General features: G+C 38.0%; 1 protein-coding gene across 1 annotated transcript in view; it reads left to right on the plus strand.

Annotated features, from left to right (window-relative positions):
* The window catches only part of SMC6 (structural maintenance of chromosomes 6), an 83698-nt gene that overhangs the window by 15148 nt on the left and 50833 nt on the right, over positions 1-17717 (plus strand). Inside the window, exons 5-10 of the mRNA XM_004418310.3 lie at positions 6038-6174; positions 6813-6874; positions 10287-10367; positions 11262-11363; positions 13939-14058; positions 14161-14259. Coding sequence (XP_004418367.1) covers positions 6038-6174; positions 6813-6874; positions 10287-10367; positions 11262-11363; positions 13939-14058; positions 14161-14259 — 601 coding nt within the window. The remainder of the gene's footprint in view (positions 1-6037; positions 6175-6812; positions 6875-10286; positions 10368-11261; positions 11364-13938; positions 14059-14160; positions 14260-17717) is intronic.

A 17717-nucleotide genomic window follows, 5' to 3' on the forward strand; every position in this document is an offset into this window, starting at 1 on the left:
ACAAGCAGTGATACATCTGTGTACTTCTGTTTAAAGGAATATTTACAAACACTGGACTTTCCTGGCCCTTAACCCAAACCCAGCTTCTGCAAGTCCATGTTGATATGACACAGGTGAAAGCAGAGTCAGGGGCCAGCCAAGACGTCCCTGCACCAAATTTCTGCCTCCAGCTCTTTAAGACTTCAAAAAAAGTTTTCCACTCTCTGTCTGTGATTTTATATCCTTTACCTAGGTGGTTCGTCACTGAGTTTGATTTGAGGACCACAATCACAAGTCTATTTGTGGTCCATCTTGACCTTCAGTGAATGGTCATATAGCAACGCTCTTTGGCTTTATGTTTACATTTCTTTTTGTCATAGCTTGCCTTCACCTAAGTATATATTAATTGCCCAGTTTGCATCATTGTAGACTCATGGTCTTTTGACTATTAGGAGCTCTCTTCAGGCTGATTTCCTTATTCTTTTTAATACTGCCTCGGATAACTGTGAAGGGACCCTTGTTTCTCTTAACAACTGGATGTCCCAAATTCTGTCAGACTAGCTCCCAGAGTGAGGCTACTCCCACTGTGCATTCCTCTCTCATATGCCCAATGCCCAGAGCTTTGATAATTAACTGTGATATCTTTTTTTTATCATATAATAGACTTTCCTTCTACTCAGTGTTATATCCATTTAACTTCTCTCATTTTTTTAAATCTTTTTCTTTTTGTTTTGTGAGGAAGATTACCCCTGAGCTAACATCTGTTGCCAATCCTCCTCTTTTTGGTGAGGAAGATTGGCCCTGAGCCAACATCTGTGCCCATCTTCCTCTATTTTTTGTATGGGGGACGCCTGCCACAGTATGGCTTGATGAGCAGTGCCTAGGTCTGCACCTGGGATCTGAACCCATGAACCCCAGGCTGCCGAAACGGAGCACATGAACTTAACCACTACGCCACCAGGCCGGTCCCTAACTTCTCCCATTTTATTACTAAAAAATAGACCTGGGATGAGATGTGAGTGAGGTATGTACGTTCCTTGTGTGTCTTTCAGAAACCCTAGGAATCTTAATCCTAATTAGGCTAGGGTTCCAAGTTGACTCAGGAGAAGGAAGGAAAAGATACACAGAAAATCATTTCCCATGCTATACGGCCTTGGAAAAGAACTATTTGATAACAGTTCTCCAGCATATTTTCTGTCTCTACTTATCTTATTTGGGCCTCAGCCTAGCAAGGTCTTCTCCCCCACAGTCTCCAAACAAAATTATGTCTGAAGTCAAAAATTAGTTAATTTAACCTTTTTAAGTTAATGGTCCCAACTCTGTTTCAATTCATTATACTTAACTATACATTTCTTAGTTGTCCAAACAATCACCTAGTCTACCTAGCCAGATAACACATTGATCTTTCAAATAGAAGCTTTGGGAAGAAATTATTTTTTCTTTACCAATAAATGTTTTATGTCTCAGTTAAATATTTTTTATTTTTTCCATTTGGGAAGTACCTAGGCCAAAGCAGAAACTTCTTTCTGAGACTTATCCTCGAAATACCATTAAAGAAAAGAAAACAAGAAAGAAAAAGGCTAGTGTACACAAATCATCAACTTTCAAGGACAGAGTTGCCTGTAGATAGGAACATTAATATATTTTACACAGTTAATAACTGAAAAGCTTTAACCTGAGCCCAGTCTCCTTTTTACTGACCTTGAATGAAAAAGTAGCTAAAAACAGCTTTTCCAAACCCATTCCTCTTGTCATCTCCTTCCTCATTTAAAACATTTGCTATCTATAAAATTCTCCTTACTTTAGAGTCTCTGTTTCTGTCATCACTTTTTTACAGAATCAATTCATTAAGTTTTTCAGTTCTATTCTGAGTCCCTTCTGCATCTACAATGTATGTGGCTATCCCACTTTGCCTGAAGAATGTTTGTCAGTCTGGCCCAGGTTTGAGGTAGTCTTAAGGACTCTCTCCTTCCCCTTTGTCAGACATTACACTCCCCATTTGTGACACCTGGGCTTTGGGCTGCCTTTGTGGGGTTTCCACTCTCCTTAGAGATGCTTGCCTAACATGGTTAGGGGGAGCCGAGAACTGTGCCTTGAGACACTTTACTTGATACGGGGGCAGTGAATGAATTCTCCTAATGGATCTCCTCCTGTGAAAACCTCTCAGTGACGCAAGTTCTCATGCCCCTAGCCATTCAGGTTCTTCTTGCACATGTTCAGTTCACAGTTCCCTCTCTCAGCCTTCCTAATACTAGCCCTGGTGGCGTCGGGGTCTTTGCGCCAGTCCTGTTTTTAACATCAGCTGGGCATTGGGAGTGGGTAATGGAGGAAAGAAAACTCATAGTGCTGCTGTCCATTCCTGATTTATTTAGTCCGGGTTATAGAACTTACTGCAGGTGAACTGGCTACTCAGAGAAGGAGTAGGTGCATAGGTGCATCATATTTTTACGTGGCTCTTCCCTTGTTTCTCGTTTCTATCAGTGTGTGCTGCTGCCAGTTATCTCTGTGCAGATAGGTTCTTCCAGAGTTGAGAAAGAAGCCAAATTGTTCCTGTGGCACTGCTTGTTTATGCTGTCATTCTGAAAGAGCTCTCACTGATGGTCTCTCTTTTCACTTAAGGGTCTTCTGTGTTTACAGATGTTGGACTCTATGGCTCTTGACCCAAGTTTAGCATCAGCCGCATCAATATGGTGGGGACACAGCAGTAGTGCCCAGCTCACTTTTCCCTGTCTCCTTGTACAGGTTTTTTGAGTAGTTATTATGAGGCTTTTTTCTTAAGGCTTAATTTTTCGAATAACTTGCCTTTCTGATATTTATTAAATTCATATAGCAACAGGATACCTCCTGTTGGTGCCTGCAAAGTTCTCACAATACTAAAGATAGCTTTCAAATGCAAGGAGTAGCTAGGAATGAAAATAATAAAGTGGATGTTTGCTAATGAAGGGAGAGATTTGATAATTCAGAGAGCAAATATTTGTAGTCATTTTATTTTTAAAATGTTTTCATGACGTACATTCACTTAATACTAGGTAATCACACTAGTTAATAAAGTAAATTATTTTTTGCTCCGTATTGTAAGCCAGCTGCCCTTCCCCATCATACTTTAGTTTACGGTTTTCAGCCTTGACTGTTAATTGGAATCAGCTCGGGGAGCTTTTAAAAATCCCACTAATTATAACTTTTCAGATGCATATCTGTCTTAATTAGATATTTCTGACTAAAACACACACACACACACCCACCCCCCAACCCACTCAGGGTAGCTTTATTATTTTTTATTTTTTATTTTTTTGTGAGGAAGACCAGCCCTGAGCTAGAGCTAACATCCATGCTAATCCTCCTCTTTTTGCTGAGGAAGACTGGCCCTGGGCTAACATCTGTGCGCATCTTCCTCCACTTTATATGGGACACTGCCACAGCATGGCTTGATAAGCAGTGCATCAGTGCACGCCTGGGATCCGAGCCCAGGCCACCAGCAGTGGAGTGCGTGCACTCAACCGCTGTGCCATGGGGCCAGCCCCTCAGGGTGGCTTTAGAAAAGGAGATTTATCTTAAAGATGCTGGGATATATATCTCAGAAGCCGCGAGGAGGAGGTACACTTGGGTCTCATGAGCGACCAGAACTGAGAGATCTCAGAACCAAGCATTTTCTGTTTCTGGGTCTCTCTTTTTTGCGTCTCTGACTTTCTGTGTGTGTCTTTGTGTGTAGGCCTCTTTCTCCCTCTTCCTTCCTTCAGTCCGTGCTGCAACTCTTCCTCTACACCACCTCCCGCCCCTCCTTACATAATGGGCTGTACTTATGTGTTGTGCGCTCCTCCCTCCCTCTCTCCTATTGACCAGTGTGCAGGTGTGTGAATGTGTTTCTCTCTCATTGTCTCTGGGGTATGCATGCTCTTGCTTATTATTTAGCCAGGTGTTTTTGTGTGTGTGTGTGTGAGGAGATCAGCCCTGTGCTAATATCTGCCAATCCTCCTCTTTTTTTGCTGAGGAAGACTTGCCCTGGGCTAACATCCGTGCCCATCTTGCTCCCCTTTATATGGGACGCCGCCACAGCATGGCTTGCCAGGCAGTGCGTCGGTGCGCGCCCAGGATCTGAACTGGTGAACCCCAGCCCGCCACAGCGGAGCGCGCACACTTAACCGCTTGCGCCACCATAGCCAGGTGTTTTTTACTCTAGGTCTTTGTGTATGCAGGCATTTGTCTTACTGTCTTAGTCTGTGGGGCTGTGTGTGTAAGGAAGTGCTCTTGTGTTCTCTTTGTCTCTGATTCACTGCCAGTATCTGTGGATGTGTGTCTCTGTCAGTCTGTCTCAGAGGGTTCCCGAGAGCTTCTCTGTTCTATGCTGCTTCTCTCTGTAGTCTCTGCAGACTTTCTTCTTGCTTATCAGAGTATAATGCCCCAAGTTGGTTTCTCTAGCCCCAGAGGCCTCATAACTTTGGAGCTCCAAGGAATCACTGTTTTTCCACCTGGTTGTGTCTTAATTTGGGTTTATTTTAAAAACTTTTCATTTTGAAGTAATTTTAGATTTACAAAAGTGTTGCAAAGATAGTACAGTTTCCTTCACACCCTTCGCTCAATTTCCATTAATGTTGACATCTTAAATAACTAAGGTATTTTATCAAAGCTATGCAATTAACATTGCTATGATATTATTAATTAAACTACAGACCTTATTTGGATTTTACCAGTTTTTCTTAATTTGAATTTTTAAAGAAGAGCATTTGGCTCAGTTAGTGTCAGATTTCTATATTTAGCTCAATCCCTGGAGGACAGGATGGGGACCGACGTGGCTGCTGAGCCCTCTCTTTCTGTCAGGGTACTTGCAAAGAAGAGAGTGGGGAGCAAAAGCTGAGCAAACCATTCAGTGTGTCTCCTGTAATATCAGTTTACAGTGAAGTTCATTTTGAGTATTTTTTTCCTACATTTCCTGCAATGGGAACTATTTTGTAGTATGATTACAAATTCACAAAAACAAGTTTGTTCCTTTTTTTTTTTTCCCCTTTTTTCTCCCCAAAGCCCCAGTACATAGTTGTATGTCATAGTTGCACATCCTTCTAGTTGCTGTATGTGGGACGCGGCCTCAGCATGGCCGGAGAAGCAGTGCATCTGTGCGCGCCCGGGATCTGAACCCGGGCTGCCAGCAGTGGAGCGCGTGCACTTAACTGCTAAGCCATGGGGCCGGCCCCAACAAGTTTGTTCTATTAAAGATTTCATTAAATTACCAAGTAAAGCAATTTTGCTTTCGAGAACTTTGGCATTTTGGCAGATATGAACCAGAAAAAGTGTTGTCTGCTTTTATGTTTAAGGAAATTATAAATATGTATTCATTAATGTACTCATTAACATTTTTGTTTGTTTTTCTCCCAATCTTATTTTAACACACTTAGAGTAGAAAAATAAATATTGATTGATTTTTTTTTTTTCCCTTTCTATAATATGTTAAAATATGCTCGGTTATAAATGCTTTAAACTTCTTTAAAACTTTAAAAATAATTCTTTTGTAATACCAGTAAACTTTAAGAAATTTTGAGCTTTAGTTTACATTTCTTGATATCAAATACTCTGATTTTTTTATTGCTAAGTAATTTGAAAATTAAGCTTGTTTCCTTTGATTCTAATCCTCTTACAAAATGTTATTACTTCACCATCATTCTTACTTCATCAGTCTTAAAGGCCTACTGTCAGCATGATGCTTTATTATGTAATTTAGAGTAGGCAGTATAATGTTGGTTTCACATTGCTTATAGGAGAATGTAGAACCTATCTACATGATTTGAAACGACCAAAACTTACATCATTTTTGTGCAAATGTTGTATTTCTATTATGGATAGAATAGTCAATTACTTTTTATAGAACATCTCTTATTGTCAACTTTATTTTTTTTTGTTAAGCTTGATATCTTTAACATTATTCTATAGTAGCCAGTCCGCCATCAACTACTGGTATAAAGCTACTTTTCAAATGAATTAGCGAAATTACTTGGGGGTTTTTAAAATTATAATAACCTAATATTGTAATTGCACTGTACCTTCATGTGACTTAACTTTGTTGCTTTAGCTCAGCAGATATCTCAATAACGTTAAGGAACAGAGGAGATGATGCCTATAAAGCAAATGTGTACGGTAACTCTATAATTGTGCAACAACACATCAGCATGGATGGAAGTCGATCTTATAAACTAAAAAGTGAAGCAGGTTTGTTATGAATTTCTTTTCATTTCATATAAAATATTAGTAAATATCCAATTAAAAAAGAGTTAAGTGATTGTGCTATTATTCATTAAAAGGGCACTTCTTCCCAGTCTCTTGACACCTCTTTCTTGTTAGATGATTGGTTGGTTGCATGTATATATTCATACACATGTGTATGTACATGTGTATATTACACATAGTTGTTTTAGCACAAGACATTTACAGAAAAACCATGATTAGCAGGATTTGGGCTATGCCATTTTGTTCTCACCTGCAGACCTTCTTTCACCTCTTTTGGTTTCTGTTGCATGTGGAAGGAGATGGTTAGCAAAAGGGAAAGGACATAAAGGAAGAGGAGGTGAGTGGTAGGGGTTACTAAAGAGCTAGATGAGGAGGAAAAGAAAACGTTTAGCTGTGAGAAGAGTAGCACTATCCCTGCATCTGGTGCTTCTTCCTCCTCTGTCCTTGTGTCATGATTAGTGTGTCACCCCAGTTCATTCAGACATGTGTATATTCAATGGTACCTTTCTTGATGACATAATGAAAAGTAATCAATATTTGTATTTGTAAATAATTGCTCATGTTTTTTCTGTATTATTGCCCTAGAAACAATCTGATCATTTTACGTTTATCATAACTAGGCACTGTGGTTTCCACTAGGAAAGAAGAGCTGATTGCAATTCTTGATCATTTTAACATACAGGTAATTGCTAAATTTGTGTTTCACATTAATTCATGCAACTGATTACTTTTTTTGTGATTTCACTTGTGGTGTAGAAAGAATTAAAATGGCCTCAGATAAGTAAATTGACCACAGGAAGAACATGTATAATTATCATAAGGAGAATTTCTTAAAATTTACTAATTCACCAGGAGTTTTCAGTATATAATACCTTCAATTTGATAGCTCAGTTAAGAACATCTAGTTTATACCGATATGTGCTAAAATTTATGTTAATATGGCTGTAAAGTTTCTTTGCTTTCTGCTGTCCTAATCAGAATAGCATCATAGTTCCCTAAACTCAGTTGCTAAATTCTTGTAGAAAGGAAATTTATTCTAGAAAGATAAAGCATTTCTTCATGTATTTTGGAGTTAGTGATCACACCTGTGGTAGACAAGGCTTGAGTTCTTTCTGCTAAGATATTTTGACCGAATATTGGGTATAGGGCACGTATAATCCTGTAACATTAGCACTGGAATTGTCTTTAGAGATCATCTAATCCAGACTCTTTATTTTACAGGTGAGAAACTGGGAGCTAGAAAAAGTAAATTTGTACTTATGGTTGTCTAGGTGTGGTTACTGGTAGAGCCTGGGTTGGGACCCAGGACTCCCTGTTTCATTCTAATGGTCTGTCCATTGTACCACCCTGCCTTATTCCAGGATTGAGGATGCTAAGACTAGTCACCAGGGGAAAAGAATTATGAGTCTAGGTCTCTTTCCCAGTTTGGTTTAGAACAGAGCTCTCCAGAAAAACTCTCTGTGATGCTAGAGATATTCTGTAGTATGCTGTCTGATTGGGTAGCCACCAGCCTTGTGTGGCGCATGTGACTGAGAAATTGCATGTTTTACTTTATTTAATTTTACTTAACTGAAGTGTAAAAAGCCACATGTGGCTAGTGGCTTGCATATAAGGCGACAGAGGTTTAGAAAAAGAATTATTAAAATCTGGAGAAAAGCAGATACAACAAATAAATTTGAGACTAGAACACAGGGAAATTTGTTAAGCAAAATCTGAAAAACCAAAAGTTAGAGTTTACAGAATCATAGGTGTTGGGAGAATCTTGAAGGGCATCTAGTATAGTTACCACCCTCCATCCTTACCCTGTGTGGAATCTCCACGAGGTATTTCTTCAGTGGATGCTTGAGTGGATAGAGGTGGAGAAATCATCTCTGCTTGAGGCCTCTGATTCCTTCTGTGGACACGTGTATTTATTAGAAGGTTTTTATTATGTGGAAAGGTGAATAAAACCTGTTTCTCTAAGCTCCCATTTCCTTGGAGAATGTAAAATATGTTTATAATCTTTTGAAATATTTGAAGATTGTTATCCTAGCTCCTTTAAGTCCTTTTCCTGCATGATTCAGTTAACTAAAGTTTCAGGTTCATTGATCAAAATACAGGTCTAGAGCTGCACTTAATTGTACCGTAGCAACTAGCTGCAAGTGGATATGGAGCACTTGAAATATGGGTAATCTGAGTTGAGATGTACAGTAGTGTGAAACACACATCAGATTTTGAAGATATAATGCAAAGGAATAACTCAATTTCTTATATTTATTATATGTGAAAATGATAATATTTTAGATAAATTAGACTAAAACATATTATTAAAATTAATTTTACCTGTTTCTTTTTACATTTTTAATGTAGCTACCATAAGATTTAAAACTGTATGTGTGGCTTGCATATAATTTTACAACTGTCATTGGACAGTGCTGGTCTAGAATAACCAGGAGGGAGGAGAGTATTTAATGTCTTTAAGTACCTGATTATGTTTGTCCCTATGCCTGCCCTTCTTATCCCTTCTCTGAAGTTGAACCTCTTTGTGCTTGCCCCAGGGTTTTGGCAGGTAAAGCTGCAAGATTGTTAACTAATCGCTAGAGTAAGGTAGGAACTAGGAACCCCATTTCAGAAACATTCAAAAGGACGTAGAGAAAAGAATATAAACTTTGGTGAAGCTATTAATCCAAAGTTGGTGTTAAAATGCCTGTATTAAAGCTAGTGCATTAGGTCTCAACTTCTAAGAAGTCAGATGCAGTGTGAAATTAAGGTATAGGGCAGGCCTTGTGAAAAATATGTGGCAGTCAGAGTGTGGTTTACCTATATAAAAAGAAAAATGTGATATGTAGAGGTTTCTTTATAACTACATGAATGTTTTTTATCTTAGAAGAAAAGACCCAAAATTTTTCCTTTTAAGGAATGTTTTAAGCATTGGCATACTAACAAAGTACAGTCACTATTTTATAGATGGTAAAATGAAGGTGTTTAAAATTTTTTTCATTTATACTGATCGTACATATTCTATAACTTAGGAACAGGATTATTTTTTAACATATAAATTACTTTGTTATTAACAGCAAAAATATAATGGAGTAACAATCCTGAATCTTTTTGAAACAAGTTGTCCTTTTTAAAGAAACTTTTTTGGGGCCAGCCCCATGGCGTCTGGTGTACTCTGCTTGGGCAGCGTGGGTTCACAGGTTCAGATCCCAGGCATGGATCTATACCACTCATCGAGCCATGCTGTGGTGGCATCCCACATACAAAACAGAAGAAGATAGGCACAGATGTTAGCTCAGGGCTAATCTTCCTCAAGCCAAAAAAGAGGAAGATTGGCAACAGATGTTAGCTCAGAGCGAGTCTTCCTCACCAAAAAAAAAAAAACAAACCTTTCAACTGTACTTTTAACTGTTGCTGTCCTTTACTGTTACATTAACTGTACTTTTAACTTGTTAACCAAAGGTAGTTTAATTCAAGCACTGGCTTATTTAAAATGATTCTCACTCCAAAAGATAGAAATGACTCCAGTATTTCCATTTGTTTTACAATATCCTCATGAAGAAATAATGACAAATGGGAAATCTGAAGAACTGCTGTAAGGAAAATAAATGATACTTGTCATCATAACTGTGATTAGAAATAACCGCTTTGGACTTTTTGTATTCAGTTGGAGAAAGTAACTAAATTGCCTAAGGTTACATAGGAGGTTAGAGACAGAGCCTAAGTAAGAACCCAAGTCAGCTGCTCCCATGGTAGGGCTTTTCCGACTCTCTTGTCTAATGGTTAACCAGCAGCCAAGGAGTGATAATCTATAAAAAACATTCTAATAAAAACACTTCTTCAGAGTTCTTGTGCTTGTGCCCTCATGTAATGGCAGAATATTTAATTTTGACTGTGGTATTCATTATAGTACCATGAAATTTTGAAATATTTTCTCTGCATTAAAAATTTCTAACCCTTTCTCTTTGTATATTTACCCTAATGCTCTAACCTTTGCTAGTACTTAGGCTTCTTGATGGCACCATACATCGATTGTAATGTATATTTCAGTTCATTTATTTTTAAGGGACATTGAAGTAAAATATTCAAGAATAATCATTTTTTGTTTGTTTCAGGTGGATAATCCGGTTTCTGTTTTAACCCAAGAGATGAGCAAGCAGTTCTTACAGTCTAAAAATGAGGGAGACAAATACAAAGTAAGAAGCACCAAAGTAAATATAAACCTAACAAAAAAGAATACATTGATTGATTAAACATATATGCCGAACATTACTCTCGCTCACATAATCAATATTGAATATTTTTTAAGCCACTATTTAAAGTAATATTGTAGGTCTAATTTGGGGCAGTGTTAAGTAAAATGGGACTATAATTTTCTTATAAATCCTGCTTCAACTTTTTGGCTTTTAATTCTGAGAGAAAATGGATTATTATTTTATAAAATTAGTCTTTAAGGAAATACCAGGAAACAAGTGGCCATACATACGTAATAACTTTTAATCCTTAAATTATTTAGAATTTAAAAAACTAACAAAATATTTGACTACTACTAAAACTTACAGTGTAACTTTTGAATGGGTTTTTGAATTTCTAATTCTAAGAATTTAAGATCTGCTAAGATCAAGGATAGAAATTTATTTTCTGTTTTCATTTTTGCTTAAAGAATGGAAGAACAGTGAAAATGAGCCTTCAAATTGTATTACTATCACACCAAAAGTGTTTTCTTTCATGGGGTTTTAAGAGTTTTTGCAAATGAACATCTAGATGTTAGCATAGCAAGTTAAGTAAATTTTAGGTCTAAAATAAGCCATGTTTTTTGTGTTTACATATACTTGCTAAAGGATGTTTTTAATGTCTCTTTACATAATTGATCCAAAAGTTTTTTAGAGTTAAGTAAATTTTAGGTTTAAAATAAGCCGTGTTCTTTGTGTTTATATGTACTTGCTTAAGGATGTTTTTAATGTCTCTTTACATAATTGATCTAAAAGTTTTTTGGAGACCAAATTCTTTTTTTCACAGTTCCATGGAAGTGATCCATGGAAGATTTCCATGGAAATCTCCTAATTGTGTTTTTCTTGTTGTTGATATAGTTCTTCATGAAAGCAACCCAACTTGAACAGATGAAGGAAGATTATTCATACATTATGGAAACAAAAGAAAGAACAAAGGAGCAGATAAATCAAGGAGAAGAGGTTTGTAAACACTTAATGTAAATATCTTTGAAATCAGTCAAATTCCTATAGTACTTATAAGGTAAATGGTATTATAAAATTATATATATGTATATATCTATATATATATATATTTAAAACTAAGAACATTTTTATAGCACTCTGTGAAATATATGAAGTGTGGTTTTTATATTCAGGGTATTTATTAGCCTTTACTTTTTTGTTTTGTAATAATGGCTATGTACACATATTACTTTCTCTCTTAGACTATAAACTGGAGGACAGGACAGTATCTAACATACTTATCCCTTGATACATGACTAATTGGTTCCACCGTAAGGTATTACTAATTCCCACTATAAGTAGTTTAAAAACTAGGTTACTAGCAGTGGAGGGTGGAACAAGGCAGGGGTGGTGGGAAGGATATAGTTGTTAAGGAAGTGATGTCTAAGGTGAGAACTGAAGGATGAATAACACCAGGCAAGGGATGGTGAGAGGAAGGGTTTTCCAAGAAATAAGCATGGTTGGAATCTCAGCCAAGAGAGCATGTGGTGCTTTTAAAAAGCTGAAAGAATTTCAGATTAGCTAGAGTGAAGAACACAAGAGTGAGAGATGAGAGGCCAGTTTGTGGAGGACCTTGTAAAACTTCAGGGCAGTAGGACACGTGAAAGTGGATGACTTGATTAAATGTATGTTTTCAATAGATTGCTCTGCTGTAGAAGAGAGTGAATTGCTATAAAGAAAGAACAAATGTAGAGAGATCAATAAAGAAGGTATTAGCATTGTCCAAAGAGATGATGATGACATAAGTTAGGGTATTGGCAGTAGTAATGGAGAGAAAAGCTTTGAAATGCTTTGGGCAGATCTTATATGGGACATGGAAGGTAAAATTGAGACAGAAGAAACATCGTGGGTGACTGAATGGCCTCCAAATTGTATCTGCTGACTTGAGCAGTAGAGTAAGTTTATTAAGATGGGAAACTTGGGAAGAGGAGCCAGTTTTTCTTTTCTTCCTTTTTTTTTCCTTCTAAGAAAGGTGATGCATTCTGTTTTGAACACGTTAATTTTGAAGTGCTTATAAAGCATCCAAGTTGAAATGTAAAGTGAGAAGTTGGGTGTATGAGTTAGGCATACAGAAGTCAAGTCTGGCCTCAGTAAAAATTTAGGAGTCATCGTACAAGGTTAGTATCTAAGCCACAGGAATGACTTAGGTTGCTGAGGAGGAGAGGAAAGTAAGCCCAGGCCTGAGGTATGAGATAATGCTCACAGAAGCCATAGAAGCCACGGGAAGAGAGAATTGAGAAGGAAGTAGTCAGGACTGTGAGATGTACCGAGTGAGCAAACACCACAAGAATTGACAGATATTCCCTGTATTTAGTGGCATACTCTTCATGGATGTCAATGGCAAGGCAAATTTCAGTAGTGGTGAAAACAAAAGCCAGATTTGTGGGGCTGAAAATGTGAGAAAATGGAAGAGAGAGAATTTTCATGAAACTTGGATGGAAAAGAAAGAAGACTTTCAGAGGAGGAGGTAGTACCCAGGGATGGATGGTGGTGGTTTTGTTTGTAAGTGGGAAAGATAAGTGAGTAAAGATTTAAACATGATAATGGAAAGGAGTCAGTGAAGAGGGTAAAGTGGAAGAAAAGATGAAAAGATAGAATGACAAATCAACTAATTTAGACCTCTAGAGAACACAGGATGGGGTGGTAGGATCCAAAATATAAGTAGGAGATGGGGACTGGACTTAAGTGTAATGAAGCCACCTCTTCTTTTATAGCAGGAGGAAGAGATGACGACTTTAGATTTGTAGAGAAGGTTGTGAAAGTTGGAGGGAGTTTCTCTCTGATGGCTTCTGAATTCTCTGAAGTAGGAGACAGGGAGAATGAATGAGGGGTAAGGGTGGCAGGGTGTATGAGGTTTGAAGAGAGTGATAATGGATTGAAATAATCGTGGAGAATGGGAAAGTGACTGGGATAGGGAAACAGAGTAAGATCTACAGGGTAAGGCCTTAATTGAATATGGTAAGCATGAATGAAGAGGAGAGGCTGTCTGCCCAGGTGTACAGAATAAAAGGTCTAGGAGCCACTTCAGAAGCTGTTCTAATGTCATTATATTTAATATTTGTTTGATGATTTTATTTATTAATTATTGAGAGAACCTAGATAAGAAAAATAATATTTTATTTTTGGAAATAAATTCCTTCTGAGCCTTCCATTAACTTTGAAATGTTTACTGGGTATACTTTGCTCAGAACAGACCAGTCTGTCTATCAGTTGTGGAATCGAGAGAAAATGGGAAATTGAGTTTTGGGATTTGTCTATACTTGTGTGGTCTTGAACCTTTTATTCCTTTGCTCTTCTTTATATGAAGAGTATTTGGCCATTTTTATAGTGCAGAAAATAACAAAATTATTGCACCTAGTAAAAGTATACCAAAGTACCAAGAATATTTTTATTTCACCTTAATTAAAGAAGTCATTTCCTAGAAAATATTTTTTAGTACTTGTTTAGGCAATGTAGTCAAAAGAACTACATTTGCAAGAAGTCTTGTCTTTTCAATGTTAATAAGAAATATATCCTTTTTTCTTTTTTTAAGCGACTTACTGAGCTAAAGCGCCAGTGTTTGGAGAAAGAAGAACGTTTTCAAAGTATTGCTGGTCTAAGTACAATGAAGACTAATTTAGAATACTTGAAACATGAAATGGCTTGGGCAGTGGTAATTTTCACTTAATTACTTATTTACATATATTTGTAATATAGAGAATATATTTGGTTACAGTTAGTCTTATACATGATTTGCTATATAATTTCTTTTTAGGTCAATGAAATTGAAAAACAGTTGAATGCCATCAGAGATAATATCAGAATTGGAGAAGATCGTGCTGCTAGACTTGACAGGAAAATGGAAGAACAGCAGGTAATTATACTTTTTTTATATGGATTTAGTAGGTTGAATCATATGAGACTGTTGATATTAGATTAAGACCTACAAAAGTAGCAGTTTCAGCCTATATATTTATCTATATTTGAATTTATTACTCAAGTGAAGCCAACGTAAACTTCTGTTCAAGAACTATCATGGCAGCTTTCTTTTAAAAAGAGTATCATGGGGGGCCAGCCTGGTCGCGTAGCAGTTAAGTTTGCGCGCTCCGCTTCGGCGGCCAGGGGTTTGCAGATTCGGATCCCGGGCATGGACCAGCATACCGGTTGTCAAGCCATGCTATGGCGGCGTCCCATATAAAGTAGAGGAAGATGGGCATGGATGTTAGCTCAGGGCTAATCTTCCTCACAAAAAATAAATAAAATAAAATAAAATAAAAAGAGTATTGTGTTTCGATGTGATAGCCTGTCTGAGGCTAGAGATATAGAACTCTGAATTCATGCATGTGGACAATGGTACTTTGTTACTGACTAGAGATGCTAGAGCATAAAACTTTTACTCTTGGGTTCATTAAGGAGTAGAAACATAAAATGGCCTGAGGAATGAAGGGGTACTAGGATAATAGTCAATTAGAATAGCGTTAAAGCTAAGTATCATGAACTATAAGAATTCAGAACTGAAGACAATGCCCAGAGATTGCTAGTGGAACATTCAGGGAGCTGAGAGTTTTAGGGCCCAGAACCATGAGAGGATTTCATATATGTGGAACGCAGGTGGGATAAGTTGTTAGGTCTGTTAAGGTTAATTTCAACCTGAGATCTAAGAGCCCAGGTAGAAACTATGCTGTTTATCTAAGATTCAAGAAAGTCACAAGATTATTCCACATGAGCCTAGAGCCAGAGGTTGGTTGAGTGGTAAATGAAGGTAGTAACTTCCTTTTGCAGATTTCCATGTGGACCTTTTTACCATATGGCAGATCCACTCTTTGTACTTGCCTTTTCATTCTTTTTTTAAGAGCTTTATTGAGATATAATTCATATACCATATAATCCACTTGTTTAAAATGTACAGTTCAGTGATTTTTTCATATGTTCTCAAGGGTGTGCAGCCCCCACTGTGGAATTCCTCACGCTGTCGTGGCAGAAGTAGAACGCCTGGCCTTTCTTTATAGGAGCCCTGTGTACTCCGTGTGGCTGACTTACCTCTTAGTACTTAGTTCTACTTACCTTAGGAATTTTTGGCTCCCAAGCTTGATTGTAGTCTAGGACGTCATATTCTGTACCTTGCTTTTTCCTATATGCCCCCAAGATAAGCAGATATGTCTTTTTCTTTTTAAGGGTTGTAACTTTAATCTGTCAGAGGTAATAGATGAGTATGTAAAAATAACAGAAATGGTGAAGATAGTATATTTACTTAGTGGTCACTGGGCTGAGTGTCTTACTCCCCCTTCAGGTAATACCTGGAAGTTCAACCCCACCCACCTCTCTCACCCAAAATTTTCGTGTCTGAGAGGATATTCTGAAATTTATGCCAAATTCTTCTCAACCTCATTTTTTAGCTTGTTATAGGGGAAGACCTTACGTTAGTTTCCTTTTTAAATATTCCCCAACCTAAAAATGGAATCCAGTCTGAGTAATAGATGCTTACCTTTTTCTTCAGATGGGAAAAGGAGGATCTTGAGGCTGGGTGATGCTTAGCTCTGTAGGTGTTTGCTCCACTTAAGTTTTTGGACACTCTCTATAGTAAATGGTAAATTTCTGGAGGGTAAGGACTATCTTATTTTACATTTATATCCTTCTCACCATGTCTTACATAAAACCTTTCATATAGTATATGCTTGATTATTGATTGTAGAATGACTATTGAATGGAAGGTTTCTGAAAAAATAGTGTCTAAAGCAGACTTTATTTTTGTTATTTTATTCTATTTATTTTTTTATTGAGATAACATTGATTTATAACATTATATAAATTTCAGATATACATCATTATATTTCGACTTCTGTATATATTATATCGTGCTTACCACCAAGAGTCTACTTTCCATCTGTCACTGTACAAATGTCCCTCTTTACCCCTTTTATCTTCCCTCCACTACCTTCCCCTCTGGTAACCACCAATCTGTTCTCTGTATCTGTGTGTTTGTTGTTTTTTTATCTTCCACATATGAATGAAATCATACAATATTTGCCTTTCTCTGTCTGACTTATTTTGCTTAGCATAATACTCTCAAGGTCCATCCATGTTGTCACAAATGGCAAGATTTCATCTTTTTTATGACTATTATTCCATTGTGTATACTACATCTGTATTCATCCCTCCATGGGCACTTTGGTTGTTTCCAAGTCTTTGCTATTGTAAACAATGCTTCAGTGAACATGAGAGTGCATATATCTTGTCAAATTAGTGGTACTCTCATTGTCACCACTTGCACCTCTGGGGGTCACTGATGTCTTGTTGCTTCCGGTGTTGCTGTAGTTGTTGGCTTCCCCACTGGGCATAGAGGGATGGCTGACGCCTCCACTGTGTCTGGGATCACCTGGGTCAAAAGCTCTGTCACTGTGGTAGGGAGAAGGGGAGGGTGGGGAGAGAGTTGGGTTCGCCTCTACTGTTTCCTGTTACTTTGTGGCCACAGGTGCCGCTACAGTTGGGATGTGGGAGTCCTGTGTGCGCCACCGCTGCTGCACACTCTGGGCTGCAGCTGGGCCGGGATCTCGGGGCTCTGCCTCCACTGCTGCTTGGTTCCCTATGGCCGGAGTCACATCCGCGCCTCCTGCTGCTGCCCACCAGGTCTTCTGGGGCTGGGGTTGGCTGGCATAGGTGCTGTAGCCAGGGGTCCCGGGTCCTGGGTGCCACCTCTGCTGTTCCACCATTTTGCCTCCTCTATGTGCTGCAATCCACCCACCTTCGTATGTATCAATGTGTGGCTCTCTCTGGGGTCCTGGCGTGTTGGGCACTGTAGCCTTTTCTGGGTTATGGATATTTTACTCACTCTGGATTGAAGGGGAGAGACAAAGGGATCCTCTCATGCTGCAGACTTTAGACTTACGTTAACTTAATTTAAAACTGAAAATATATGAATTATGTCTAGTTATATAACACGTGGACCAACTTCAATTTTTATAAAAAACATACAGATTATACAATCCATGTTTTAATGATAAAACTTCATTACCGTTGTATGTAGTGCTTCCTAAATATCCTACATATTGACAATTCCCTAATCTTTTTTCTTTTTTAAATATTCATCAATGAAGTGATTCTTTTTTTTTTTTAATAATTTTTTTATTTATTTTTCTTCCCCCAAAGCCCCAGTAGATAGTTGTATGTCATAGCTGCACATCCTTCTAGTTGCTGCATGTGGGACGAGGCCCCAGCACGGCCAGAGAAGCGGTGCGTTGGTGGGTGACCGGGATCCGAACCCGGGCCGCCAGCAGCAGAGCGCGCGCACTCAACCGCCAAGCCACGGGGCTGGCCCAACAATTCCCTAATCTT

This window comes from Ceratotherium simum, chromosome 11 (assembly GCF_057802395.1).
Source record: "Ceratotherium simum simum isolate JZ-2026a chromosome 11, ASM5780239v1, whole genome shotgun sequence".
NCBI classification, from domain to species: domain Eukaryota; kingdom Metazoa; phylum Chordata; class Mammalia; order Perissodactyla; family Rhinocerotidae; genus Ceratotherium; species Ceratotherium simum.